This window comes from Homarus americanus, unplaced genomic scaffold, assembly GCF_018991925.1.
Source record: "Homarus americanus isolate GMGI-L3 unplaced genomic scaffold, GMGI_Hamer_2.0 scaffold13041, whole genome shotgun sequence".
Classification (NCBI taxonomy): Eukaryota; Metazoa; Arthropoda; class Malacostraca; order Decapoda; family Nephropidae; genus Homarus; species Homarus americanus.
This window is the reverse complement of record NW_024749663.1, coordinates 646,693-660,970: the sequence shown is the minus strand read 5'-3', so window position 1 is coordinate 660,970 and position 14,278 is coordinate 646,693. Positions and strand designations below refer to the sequence as shown.

General features: G+C 48.2%; 1 protein-coding gene across 1 annotated transcript in view; it reads right to left on the bottom strand.

The window, feature by feature from the left end:
* Positions 1-13,420, bottom strand: part of LOC121853706 (nuclear hormone receptor FTZ-F1-like) — a 67,088-nt gene extending 53,668 nt beyond the window's left edge. Inside the window, 1 exon segment of the mRNA XM_042348042.1 lies at positions 12,503-13,420. Coding sequence (XP_042203976.1) covers positions 12,503-13,064 — 562 coding nt within the window. The 5' untranslated portion in view covers positions 13,065-13,420.
* Positions 13,421-14,278: the final 858 nt, after the last annotated feature.

The following is a 14,278-nucleotide window of genomic DNA, read 5'->3' as shown; positions in this document are numbered from 1 at the left end:
TTCTTCCTCTCTCTAGCGCGACATCTCTACCATTCACCTTAACTTCTCTCTCTCTTTCAACACACCTGATCCACCCAGTAACAGCCAAGACGCTAGTGGAGGGTGGGGTGTGAGGAAACCAACAGGACGCTACAGCACAGAGGCGTCTTATTGGACCGGTATATCGTTAGTCACCCAGCAATTAAGATTTCAACTCTATTATCTATGGAGGAGTGGAGACAGTACTCCCTCCTCACCCTCCCTCCCTCCCGCTGTCCCAACCCCCATGCAACCAGACAGACAGGGGGGGCGAGCGACAGACAGACAGATGGACAGACAGACGGTGCTGTTGTTCTAAGTCGTGGTGGTGTGTCAGTCCCCAACGACTTGCTCCCTATGCTTTTATAACTACGTCAGTAAACGGGTTAATAGGAAATTTTAGCATACAAGTAGTGATGTCTGGAGAGACACAGATTCATAATGTGGCAAAGGTAATGGAGGTTTAGTTCAGGAAATATATTGTTATGTTACAGATGTGTTCAATGTGTGATGTAATTATTAGTGTGTGTGTGTGTGTGTGTGTGTGTGTGTGTGTGTGTGTGTGTGTGTGTGTGTGTGTGTGTGTGGGTGAGTGTGTGTGTGTGTGTGGGTGAGTGTGTGTGTGGGGTGGTGAGTGTGTGTGTGTGTGGGGTGGGTGAGTGTGTGGGTGAGTGTGTGTGTGGGTGAGTGTGTGTGTGTCGGTGAGTGTGTGTGTATGGGTCATGTGTGTAAAAAAGGTGGTGGTGATGCAGGGTAACACTTCACAGATGAGTCACTCCAACACAAGATATACTTTCGCTAACTCAAAGATGAACCTCGCTAACTCAAAGATGCAGAACCTCGCTAACTCAAAAGATGAACCTCGCCAACCAAAGATGAATATCGCCAACTCAAAGATGAACCTAGATAACCCAAAGGTGAAACCCTGTCAACTCAAAGATAGAACCCCCTGTCAACACAACAGCCTTTCACGGTAGTGTCACCCGCCATCTTTCCCCTCGAGCCTCCACTTTCACCTTTGTCAGGGGTCCTGCCACGAGGCCGGCCCCTCCCTCCTCCTCCCTCCCTCTCTCCATCTCCCTCAGTACGTGCATCTTCTCCTCCTCCCTTCTCCATCTCTCCCTCCATACCTCTATCTCCTCAGCACAGACGCCTCCCTCCATCTCCTCCCTCCATACCTTCATCTCCTCAGTACGTGATCTTCTCCCTCCTCCCTTCCTCCATCTCCCTCCACATTCATCTCATTCCCCTCCTCACCATCCACCTACTTTCTTTCCGCCACCAGCATCGCGAGGATTGCACCGACCTACCCTGACAACCACCCTACCTGTCCTAAACACCTGTGTATGTTTGTACGCGCATGGTCATTAGGGTCTGTATGGGGGAGAGGGGGAGGCGCCTACCTGTATGGATATATTTAATACAACTTAAGTAACATACAAAGAAAAAGTCGCGTTCCCATTTACTGTGCTCTTATGTTCTGAAACCCACGACGAAGAATTCAGGCACAGATCCTCGTTCACTCCAACCTCTTTCTGTCACTTTTACCCAAATTCATTGTCGTGGTTTCATAACATAACACTACAGAGAGAGAGAGAGAGAGAGAGAGAGAGAGAGAGAGAGAGAGAGAGAGGAAAGAGAGAGAGAGAGAGAGAGAGAGAGAAACACGACTTTTTCTATGAGTGTATGAAGTATATATAGTTAAACTTTCACTATACTCTACATCATACTCTCTAACACTATACCTCCTGGATATTTGGAGATAATGGGTCTTATCACTATATATGTGTGGTGTTGTGCATTCAGTGCAAAAGGTTAGTTATGGTACTATAAAGGTCATAAAACGCAGGTTCTGCTGATGGCATGACAGGGTGGTGGTGGTGGTGTGTTGCTGGAAATGTGTCTTATGTACTGCTAGGGAGAGGAGCTGGGGGGGGCAGAGCGTGGAGGGAGAGGGGTGCGTGAGGGAGGGTGTGAGAAGGGGAGCGTGGAGAGAGGGGAAAGCGTGGAGGGAGGGGGAGGGTGAGGAGGGGGAGTGTGGAGGGAGGGGAGGGGTGGAGGACAGAGTGTAGGAGGGGAGGGTGGAGGAGGGGAGGTGGGAGGAGGGGAGCGTGAGGGAGGGGAGGGTGTGAGGAGGGGAGGGAGGGAGGGGAGGTGTGTGGAGAGGGGAGCGTGAGGAGGGGAGGGGTGGGGAGGAAGGGAGCGTGAGGAGGGGAGGGTGTGTGGAGGACAGGAGCGTGAGGAGGAAACAGTATGAGGGGGGAGGACCACTGGACAGGTTTGCATGTGTGTGTGTGTGTGTGTGTGTGTGTGTGTACATTCATGAAAAAAATAAAAAATGTAAGAAGGAAGAATTAGAAGAGAGCAAGAGAATAACGAGAAAAGAATAATTGAAAATAATAATAAGGACAAGATGACATACAGACAGTGTTGATGGGGCTGCTGTAGAGGAGAGTGGGGTGTTGTGGGGTGGCAGAAGAAGGTGAGGGCAGGGGAGGGGGGGGAGGACAGGAGAGGCGTGGATGGGGGTGGCAGGAGAGGCGTGGATGGGGTGGCAGGAGAGGCGTGGATGGGGTGGCAGGAGAGGCGTGGATGGGGTGGCAGGAGAGGCGTGGATGGGGTGGCAGGAGAGGCGTGGATGGGGTGGCAGGAGAGGCGTGGGTGGGAGGACGTGGGTGTTATGGGTGGCGTGAGAGGCGTGGGTGCAGAGTCGTCACTGCGTCTCCCAATAGATGACAACTTGTCCACTCGCGCCTTGCCTAACTTACCACTGAGTACCTTCCTGTACACACTGGAGCCAACCTTCCTGCCGGTCAGTTTTCCCGCCAATCTGCCCACCACTCTTAAAACCAGTTATCCAGCCAGTTATTTAACCAGTTTACATATCCTTCACTGCTAGATTATGACCAGGGAGTTAATTATTATTATTTTTTATTCAGTTTTTTATATTTTTCTTAAAGCTCTCGTGTATCTAAGCGTCACGTGGTAGTATTCTTAAAGCAGATATTATTGGAACTTAGTGACGATCACCTTAACTCACTTCTTGCTCTCTAAAGTCTTAATAAGTCGTATTTTTTGGTTGTCATTTCACCTTCAGGTAATAAACATCAACTAAAAATCCCTTCTACGTGATAATTGTAACTTTTTTCCAACATCACCAATTCTTGTCTACCTTATGATAACCATGAAATAAGACTTTACCTTAAACATACCAGAGCAACTTCTAAAAGCCTTATAACTCTTACCCATCCTCTGTGATCCCCTCTTCTTCCCCCTCCCTCCTCTTCCTCCTCACCTTCACCCCTCTTCGTCAGGTTGTCTTCCTACGTCAGTCTGTTTCCCTGATTTACATGAACTTGTCCTACATTCTGTCCTTAACCTCGTTCGCTGTGTCTGAGTGAAGCGGCTGAATATCATATCTAGAGCCTCGCCAGAGAGTCTGTTGAGCTTCACTGAGCACCCCACCCCCCCTCCCTCCTGGATCCTATCTTAGCCTGAGCTTCACTGAGTGCCCCTCCCTCTCCATGGACCTTTGTTAGCCTGGGTCCTGTCTTAAGCATGGAGACATCCGGAGACCAACACCTCCCCGTTCCTCCACGATCTCCCATTCCACCACCACAGGGGTCAGTCAGTCAGTCAGTCTCTCTCTCTCTCTCTCTCTCTCTCTCTCTCTCTCTCTCTCTCTCTCTCTCTCTCTCTCTCTCTCTCTCTCTCTCCCTTGCAGCCCTTCGAAGTCGCGCCGATCGATGACGAGCTGGAGTGTCTGTGTGTTGGTCCTTCTGACTGACCTACACAGTACCAGCTTCTCCCCCACCATCACTGTCCCTCTACCCATACTGATTAAGGAGGCAAGGGGAAGGGCAGCAACGAGGAGGGAAGAATACAGGGAGAGAATGAGAAGGAAAGGGAGAGAGATAAGAGAGTTAGAAGGAGAAGAGAGAGAGAGGATGTAAAAAGGGTATAATGTGTCTAGACGTAAAGGAGAATAAGAAGACTAATACAGAAGAGAGAGAATAATGAAGAGAGAATAATGAAGAGAAAAGTGAAAGAGAAAGAAGGAGAATTTCAATATATAGATAAGTCGATTTAATTTCTCTACAATTTAATGAAGAATCGACTAACCATTCCCCCCCTCTCTCTCTCTCTCTTTTACCTCCTCCTCCTCTCTCTCTCACCTTCCCCCTCCCTCCTCCCGCCCCCCTCCTTCCTCTCACCTCCTTCCTTCCCTCTCCGCCCTTCAATCCTCCTGCCTTTTCCCCTCAGCACCTCGTCTTCCCTCACCTTTACCCCTCAGCGCCTCCTTCACCTGATTGGAGAGAGAGAGAAAACTGGTCCTCTCTGATCTGTACACCTGGTAAAGACTTGTGAGGTGTAAAGTCATGACCAGGTGATGTGTTGTTGTGGTGTGTTGTGATGTGTTCTTGTGATGTGATGTGATGTGTCGTTAAGTTGTACGCCACCTGATAAAGCCTTTAATTCGTGTGACATCAAAACCAGGTGTGTGTGTGTGTGTGTGTGTGTGTGTGTGTGTGTGAGGACGACGAGTCTTACCTCCACCCAGGTGTTATGAGCTATTCTATCACTGAATCATACCAAGGTATACCCCCCTCACCCCTCCCAGCGTGTTGTGGTAGGTGGTAGAGCCTCCGTGTATGCGATATGGTGGTAGTGGTGGTGGTGAGGAACCTCCTATTGGACAGAACCTCTCATGGTGGTAAGTGGCTGAGAGAAGTGGGGAGTTGATGGTGAAGGAAGGAAGGAAGGAAGGAAGGAAGGAAGGAATGTGGACGGTGAAATCGACTAAAACTTGCTGATAATTCCAAGAAGACCTGATCATCATGCCGAGAATATTAATGTAGAAACGACACACAACTACAGAGAAGGAAAAAACTAGGTGTGGTGTCCAAGGAAAGTGAAAGACAAACGTACTGAGTAGCAGAGCGGCAGGTGGTGGTGGTGACGGTAGGTATGGGCTGGGTGGGTGCACGTTAGGCCAGAGTAGCTCCACCTCTCCACTGTAGGTAGCCATCGTGAATCGGAATTAATTAACGTGTAGGAACCAGCCATGCGGGGTACTCGCTTGAGGGCCTAACAACCTCAACCTCTTCCTCTTCCTCCCTCCCTCCTCCTTCTGCCTCTACAACACTGAAGCAACTGACCCCCACCACCAACCCCACCTCCAGGACCCACACCAGAAGGTGATGGGACTAATGTGGGAACGAAGCGAGACAAAGCGGAGACACTTAACTACTTGTGTAACGGGTTCCCACTCTACTGAAGAAAATAATAGTCTAATTGTTAACCAAATACAATATTATAATCGGCGTTCAAATCATCCAAAATTAAGGTTAATACAAAATCTAACTGACGGTGAAGACGTACAGGATATAATCTCTTCACCTAACATCACAAGACTTACGTTGGCTGTAGTAGTGATAAGGATGTTTACTATGGTCCTGCTATAATGGGGATAATTATTGTCCTTTATAAAACCACAAGTAAGGAAGGTCAGGGTGCTTATTGACGTTCTCAGATCACTGTAAGATACACGGTGGGTCTTGTTTATAAACTAATTGGATAAACACAAAGATCTAATAACAATTTAAGTGAATCATCGCTAATTATCCATCAAAGGCGTTTTACCACCACACCTGGCGATGTGTAATGTCACCTGGTCTTATTGATATAACAGACTGCTAAGTGATCAAGAAAATCCTAAGCAGAGTTCCTGGATATGGACTGTTACTCCAACACCTCAGGTAAGTTTAAGAGACGGTGCTTACCCAGTATATACAGTTGAGTACCTGCCAACAAAGCTCAATAGACAACTGACCGGCTAGGACGCAGGACAAGAAAAGGACCTCCATCGGATGTCCACTACAGGTCGTTGTATGGAGAGGCGGCCGGGTGTGTTTTTGTTGTGGTATAACACTATCTTACTCAGGAGTCCTAAATAATAATAACAAGGAATAGTCAAAATGATTATTATCGAGGAGTATTATAATAATCTATATACTGTCGTCAATGTGTTGCTGGTTTTTTTTCTCGTACATTTCCTCTCCCTCCCTCTCATCTTCCGCCTTCTTCTCCTCTTCCTCCTCTATTCATATTCGTTCTCCTCCTCCTCCTACTTAATGAATGAATGAGTCTTGTAGGGGGTGCTGATGGTAGAGTGGTACCGCTCTTGCCTTCGCAAACGAGATGTCACGGGTTCGATTCCCGGGCCGGTGGAAGTTGTTTGGACACTCTTCCTAGCCCCCATTAGTCCCTGTTCACCTAGCAGTGCAGTAGGTACCTGGTGTAAGTCGAAAGTTGCGAATTCGCATTCAGGGACAAGATGTTGGAGCTTCCAATAACTTGATGACATAAACCATTGACTCTTCAGGCTTCTACGCCCTTAACTCATATGACATAAAGGCAAGCATTAACTTAGCATGCTTCCCTGTTGGGTGCTGTAAACGCTTCTGCGCTTCACCTTACACAAGGATGTAGGGGAGTGCCCAAGACGAGTCTTGTCTACCACATCTCGTTTCAAAAGTCTCTGTAATTCTTCACACATCTCAATTATAGTGAATTTAAATTAGTTTACGCCTCGTTGAAAGGATCAGGGCTGTACCGATCTTGGGTTCAGTCTGGAGGAAACTAACCATAGCTGCTCGGTTTGATAAAGGTACTCTGATGAACTGTACTGTATTCCGAGTACAGAACCTTTACTTCTGTAGTTTGAGGTCTGTACTTTGGTAGAGCACTTTGAACGGTGTAAGTGAGCACTTTGGTGTATCATTTTAGGCACAACGTTTGAGAACAACATTGTTTGAGTAACGAGGACGAACAAGGGCGGGTGAGGAGGGCGCCAGGCGAGGCCAGACAGTTATACCGCCGCCCGCCTTGTGTGTAAACAATGTGATGTCGCGACAGGCTGGGTACTCACCTAGTGTAGGCAGCTCCCCTCCACCCCTTCTACCCCACCACCTAACCACGCCCACACACAAATACATATCGTATTCTTATAAAAAGATTAATTACTCAAATAAAATGTGAACAACACTGTCTAAACTAACAGTGTGGAAGTCGGCAGATTATAAGAGGGTCTCCTTTATTTTCGTGTCGCCCGTCTAACACGACAGGCGTTAGGGATCACGCACCCACTCCTCCCCCTCCTCTTTCATAGCTTCTTCACCCACAAGTTAACATTTTATTACAACTCCTTCACTTTACTTTACTCCAGGACTTTACGCCAGGACGCATGCCACTGTTAAGAGGTGATCCCACGAGCACAACACGACAGGTTAAGCAAAAATTCTGTTTACTTTAACTTTTTTTATTCACTTAGGAAACTTATAAGAAACCTGAGTAGTTGAAGTTGTTTATTAGACGTTAATTAACATAGAGACAGGTGAGGGAGCCATTAATACATCTTAACTATCTTTTAATAAGTTCGGTGTGTAAGAGATCTTCCCCCAGTAGCTGAGGCCGTCGTCAGTGTGTTAATGAATAGAGGACTCCATCACATCCTCCTTCAACCCCCCCTTCCCCCCGCGGCTCTCCCTCACCCCCCGCGGCTCTCCCTCACCTACATAGTTCACCACAGTCTCGCTGGTGTGACTCCCTGCAAGAATTATGACACCACTACAAACGCCTGGCACTTGTCACACACACACACACACACACACACATCCTTGCTGGTTTAGGCTGAAAGTGAAAAGGTGGCGGCAGGGAGCAATTCCACGGTGCCAGAAGGTAAACCCACAACACCACTCACTTTTTATACACTCCGTCGCCCTACCTGGTCTCCCCAACCCCGCCCACCCTCACCTGATCCCTCCCCCCACCCTAGAAATACTATCCCCAATATCTTTTAGTCATATGTACACCACATTAAGGACACGTTGTTTATTCGGTGACTACAGTGTTTCAAGAAAACCAGTTTAGAAATCGTTGTAGGAGCGAGTCGCGGAAAGGGAAAGCCGAAGTCTTTCAACAATTTGTTCGTATCCGTGGACGAGTTGTCAACTTTATTCTGAGTTCGTGAGCAGTGTGGTGGGGATCATGAGAGAGACGCAGCGCTGGTGAGCTACATGATGAAGTTAAAGGCTGTTTGGTGTAGTTCAGTGTTATAGGTGGAAGGCTAAGCATGTATCCGCTGGTAGTGTGTACGGGAAGCCAGGGAGTGTGGCCGAGGATAAGGCTACCCTGATTGGCCCACGGAGAGACTCCTCGACCCCAGCAGTGAACGGTTCCCTGCAACCCCTTGTTCATCTTCCTATACTCAACACCTTCCTTTATGGCGGACATGTTCTCGGTCATATAAAATAAAAAATATAATAAATTAAACAATTTCCTGATAAGATGATCTATAAGAGCGGATGTAGTGATCTCAGAAGGATGACAGCGGGTGTTAACAAACAAAGCCAGGGTAAGGCTGAGAATCACGTGGCATTCCTAGCTGACTGCCGCCACACATACCAGCAGCACCAGTCGTTCCATCCTCCTCCTCCCGACCCTTGATGAGTCTTGATTATTATCTCTCGAATAAAAACAATGAAACTATTGATAACATGTATAGGTTTGAAATCAAGATTTATCTTATCCACGCTTTCATTGTGGATCTACATGAAATACATACATATATATATATATATATATATATATATATATATATATATATATATATATATATATATATATATATATATATATATATATAAGACATCGCATGATGAGCAGGATCTCTCCGTGTTTTGCTTCATGGTAATCAAAAGTATTCACTACCTGGAAAAGTTACACTCGCCTCCAGCTCGACACAAATTACCGTCATTCACCGGACGCCTCCACAAGCGGGTTCAGTGAAACACTCCCATACAATTCTAAATTTGTTTCACCTCTCGTTAGTTTCCTCACAGCTACACGGGTTCACGGGACACACCACCTCCCCAGAGTAAACAGTTGCTATATATTACCACCTATCAAGTCACCGATAAGGGGAGGATGTGGGTCCGGTGACGATAAGGTGCTCCCTGACACAGGCCTCGTGGCTAGAGAACAATGACGGGACTTTGAGCTCATCGTGTAGGTCACAAACATCCTGAAGGTGCCACAGTATTACCAGAACACCACATGGACGGAGCAAGACGCGATACTACTGGCGGAGTTGGATTGTACTTACACACGTCATCGACAAACATCAAGAGACTGAGATAATAACCTCGAAAAATTTTAGTAAGAAAATAAAAATAAGAAAGTGGAATAAGAGATATGAGGATGGGGAGTAAAATAGGAGTGAAATAACAGCTACAGGTAACCTCTTGGTGTGGACATAAGGGCGTCTTGGGCCGGTACATTTTATCCACAGGAGGAGAGCTCCCACCAGCCAGGACTTACTTCCCCTACAACATGTTCCACTACCCTCCCTCGTCTCTCAAACGTGTTCTACTTGATTATGTCCCTCACTGTAATTCATTCAAACACGTTTACCTTTTCCGACAGCAGACCGTTTAACACACACACACACACACACACACACACACACACACACACACACACACACACACACACACACACACACACCTCTCAAATATTCCATGTTTTTCACTCTTCTATCAGGGAACCTCACCACACAAACCAATCCTTTCCCCCTACAGTTAGTTACCACCATCAGGAGAGCAGTGGCGTGAGAGGTGATCGACATATCTGGGCTACGCAGAAGAAGGAAGAGTAAAGGTGACAGTGAGAGATGGGAGGGAAAGGAGGATGGAAGAGGGAAGAGTCACATATAGGTGTAGATAATTGTGAGAGGAGGGATAATGAAGAGAAGGAAAGGTGACACAGAGGACGGAAGTGTCACATGGTTAGATTAGGTTGGGTAGTTGCGTGTAACTGTGGGAGAGAAGTGTCACATAGGTAGGAAAGTGTCACATAAGTAGGTAACTGTGGGAGGGAAGTGTCACATAGATAGGTAACTGGGAGGGAAGTGTCAGGTAGATAAGTGTGGGAGGGAAGTGGCACATAGGTAGGTAACAGTAGGAGGGAAGTGGCACATAGGTAGGTGCCTGAGGGATATATTTCAAAGGTAGATAATTTATAGGTACACGGAGGGAGGGACTTCGCAGGTAGAGAGCGGTGAGGGGGGAGGGAGGGAGGGGTGGAGGGGGTGGGGGTGACCAAGGAGAGACTACGTCATAAGGTGAGGAGGAGCCAGGCTGTGAGAGAAGGGGGGGGGAGGAGGGAGGAGTTGAGACGGGAGGATTTGGTGAGGGGGGTGGTAATTGTTGATGGGGGGTAGTAGGAGGTGGGAGATGGGGAGGAGGGAGAGGGTGGTGGGGATTAATAGATGGGGAGAAGGAGGTGCTGGGTAGGGGAGATGGGAGTGCTTGGGGGGAGGAGGATTGGGAGTGGGGGGAGGGGAGGAGGGGTGTGGGGGAAGGGGAAGAGAAGAGAGGAGGGCGGGGAGAAGAAGAGAGGGATGTGGGGGAGGGAAGAGAGGAGTATAGATGGGGGTAGGGGAGGAGTGGGGGTAGGGGAGGTGAGGTTGGTGGGTAGTGAATAGGTAGGAAAGGAGGAGGGGGAGAGATAAGGTAGTTGGGATGGTAGTAGTAGTAGTAGTAGTATCAGGGAATAGTGGTAGTATCAGGGGGTAGTTGTGGCAGTGGATTAATAATAGTAGTGGTGGTGGTGTGTAGTAGTGAAAGTAATGGCAGAATAGTGGTCACGCGAGCGAACAGTAGTAGTGGCAAAGAGGCGAGAGGTACTGGCAGGGAGCAGTGGCAGAGGGACGGGGTACTGGCAGGGAGCAGTGGCAGAGGGACGGGGTACTGGCAGGGAGCAGTGGCAGAGGGACGGGGTACTGGCAGAGGGACGGGGTACTGGCAGGGAGCAGTGGCAGAGGGACGGGGTACTGGCAGAGGGAAGGGGTACTATGCTGGGAGGGAAGGGAATAGTGGTTATTGCAAGTGGTAGTGATAGTGGGAGGGAAGCAATGCTGGTAGTACACCGTTGTGGTAAGTGACGAAATGTGGGTGGGGTTATGTGGGTGGATATACAATAGCAGTGATGTGGGTGGGGTTATGTGGGTGGATATACAATAGCAGTGATGTGGGTGGGGTTAGTGTGGGTGGAGGAAGGAGGAAGAGTGAAGGCGAGGATTGTGGTAGAGAATAAACACAAGTATTTTACGAGTCCTGAAAACATTAAACACTGTACTATGGAACAAGAGAAGTATTACAGTGAGACAGACTTAGTGAGGTAAGCTGAGAAACAAAAGACACCAGGTAAACAAGCACACCACACATGATGAGGTGTGAGTGTATAAGACCTTGGTGGTACAAGAGAAACTGGTGTGGTGGTAGAGGTGGGGTGGTGGAGGTGGTGGATGTAGTGGTGGTGGCGGATGTAAGAGTGGTGGTAGTGGTGGAGGTGGTGGTTGTAGTGGTGGATGTAGTGGTGGATGGTGGTGGTGGAGGTGGGGTGGTGATGATGGAGGAGGAGGAGGAGGAGGAGGAGGAGGAGGAGGAGGAGGAGGAGGAGGTGGTGGTGGTGGCCAGACTCGTGTGAGCCACAGGTGGTTGTCACTCACTGCTCGCCCTCCCCCTAACACTCTCTACGGCCACCGTCTTCAAATGTAAACAACGACCAGGACTACAATGTGCATTTTATTCGTCCTCATGAGATCTGTTTTAACAATGCTGTGGTTTAGTCGACCATGGTCTCTTAAAAAAAAAAAAATTATAAAAGAAACTGACCGCCTCAGGTATAACTTTATTTACGAAACACTGAACATTGTGATCCATCTTGGCACAGTTACTATCACCTTAGTATCCGTGGCAGCTAAAGGAGGAGACAAAACAAGCTTCAGGTCAGCCATTATGCCCGTAATAGATAAGTGAGGAGGAGTTATAGCAAGCGGTCTCACATAAACTAGTTTCAGTGTATATTTGATATGTTCCTCTACAGGTCCGACCACATCCTCAAGCAACTCTGCCTTTTACTTTTGTAGGACATAACTTTGTTTACTTGTCAATAAACCATTAAACACTTTACACATGAGTGATAAAAATCTTTCAGTGATAACGTAAGATACCTAATTCCTGAGGGATAATTTGCATGTAGTGTAAAAGTAAAAGGTAACATCATTTTATTTTTATGTGGGACAACGCGATACACCTGGCTGTTTAATGGCAGTCCCCGTGGCATGCTTAATGCACCTGTATAGTTTATCTGGCACAACCGACCAACAAAGACAGTCAGTCCCACGCACCCTTCTTGATAAGCTGAGAACCCTACCATGCATCGATAAACTGGTTAATATCCACAACCAGCTCCCACACCACTACCGAGTAGCGCCCCAGCAAAAACAGCGTCTGCAGGCCAAGTTATTCTATCCAGGTTCATATCCCACAACAAGTGATTCGTCATGTGACCCTAAATACACAGGTGTGTGGCAAGAGGCGGCTACACACACAGAAACACAAGCGGAGCAACAACTTACCTTCAAGTTTCATGCCGACTTCGAGGCACTTTTGGAAGCGGCAGTAAGGACAGCGCTTCCTCTGAGTCTTGTCTATCTGGCAGGATCGGTCAGCCACACAAGTGTACACCTTCTTGTTCTGTACCGTCCTCTTGAAGAAGCCCTTGCAGGACTCGCAGGTGAGGAGGCCGTAGTGGTAGCCAGACACTTTATCCCCGCACACCGGACACAGTTCCTCGATGCCCTCCTTTGTGTCTGGCATGTCCGACAGCGAGGTGTAGTCCAGCGTGGTGGTGGCTACACCGGGAAACAAACCAGAGTCCATTAGTGTTGGGGTCAACAAGGAATTGTTATTGTTACTGATAACATTACTGGTAATAGTGTTGGTAGACACGGTTGAGTTAACCACCCCTCCACCGGTGGTAATGTGTGTATAGGTGGGCGAGAGGGCACTAGTAGCAATGCCCACTCCCTGACCACTCATGTCTACGGTCATGGGAGCAGCAGAGATTGTCAACTGCCCAAACTGGGGAGACAAGTTGAAATTCTGCACTGATATTGGAAGCTCCATCTCTGAGAGCATCTCGCACAAACCACTACAAATAAATAATTCTCAACTCGGAGGCAAGGTGTACGCACTGAGAGTATCACTGGTATCACTGGTTCACTAGTAGGCTGTAATATAGTAAGCACTGGGAGAGCACACGGCAGAAACGGCGCACATGGCGGTGAGCAACACACACACTGTTGGCTCCCTCGGCTACGACTGTGGTCCCGCCCCGCAACGCTCCGCCAGTAAGAGTGAAAGTTAGAACTGCTGGCTTGGCCTACATTCGCGCCGTAACGGGGTCTATGTTAGCTCTGAGGTAACCAACGTGCGTGCGTGTGTGTGTCTGTGTGTGTGTGTGTAGATGTATGTGTGTGCGTGTGTGTGTGTAGCACCGGGAGGGTGTGTGTGCGTGAGTGCGTGTGCGCGCGGCTCATACATACACACACCCACCACCCGGTCTAGTCACTCTCACACTAACCTACTGACCCACTTACACACAACGTGGGCCGCGCGCTCAACAATGACGTATCCCACACTCTCTATCGCAGTCATGTTTTATGTTTACTCTCATTTTCTACTGATATCTTACTCATTACACAGATTCGCTCAGGGCCGACCCAGCACCAAGCGTAAGGTACTGTAACCCTCTGGACACTCTCACAGCCCAGGTATAAACACGCACACTAAACCATCACCAAATAAACTCAACAGCGCCCTTCTTTCTCGTACAAGGGATGCCATCACTTGGGGGAAGAAAAGTCACTTATTGACCGTATATAAATCAAACTAGTGTGACCCTTATAAGATACATGATCCGCTGGCGTTAGGAGTACATGTAAAGTAAATGTGTATGTGTGTCTCCAGTGGGTCACCGAGTGTGTGTCCCAAAAGGGGCTACGTGGACGTAACATGGACATACGACAAACGAACTTAATACCACGGCAGCAAGAGGTGTGCGACCACGTGGACTGACACTGTTTTGGCCCTAACCTGCAATGTGCGAACTATGCGAGGCGTCTGGTGAAGAAAGTTGGGGTAGGTGGAGGAGGAGTAGGAGGGAGGGGGTGGGGGACGGTAATGAACGAAAGGGAAAACTTAAAAAAGTAAAAGTGTGGCGGGAACCTAGCAACGTCTCTCTCTCCTTCTGTTACACGGTTGCTATGCCGCTTACTGGAAAGGGGACGGTGTGCTTCACGTGTGGGGGTGTCATGAGTGTGTGTATGGTACTTTCACGTGGTGTAGGGGTG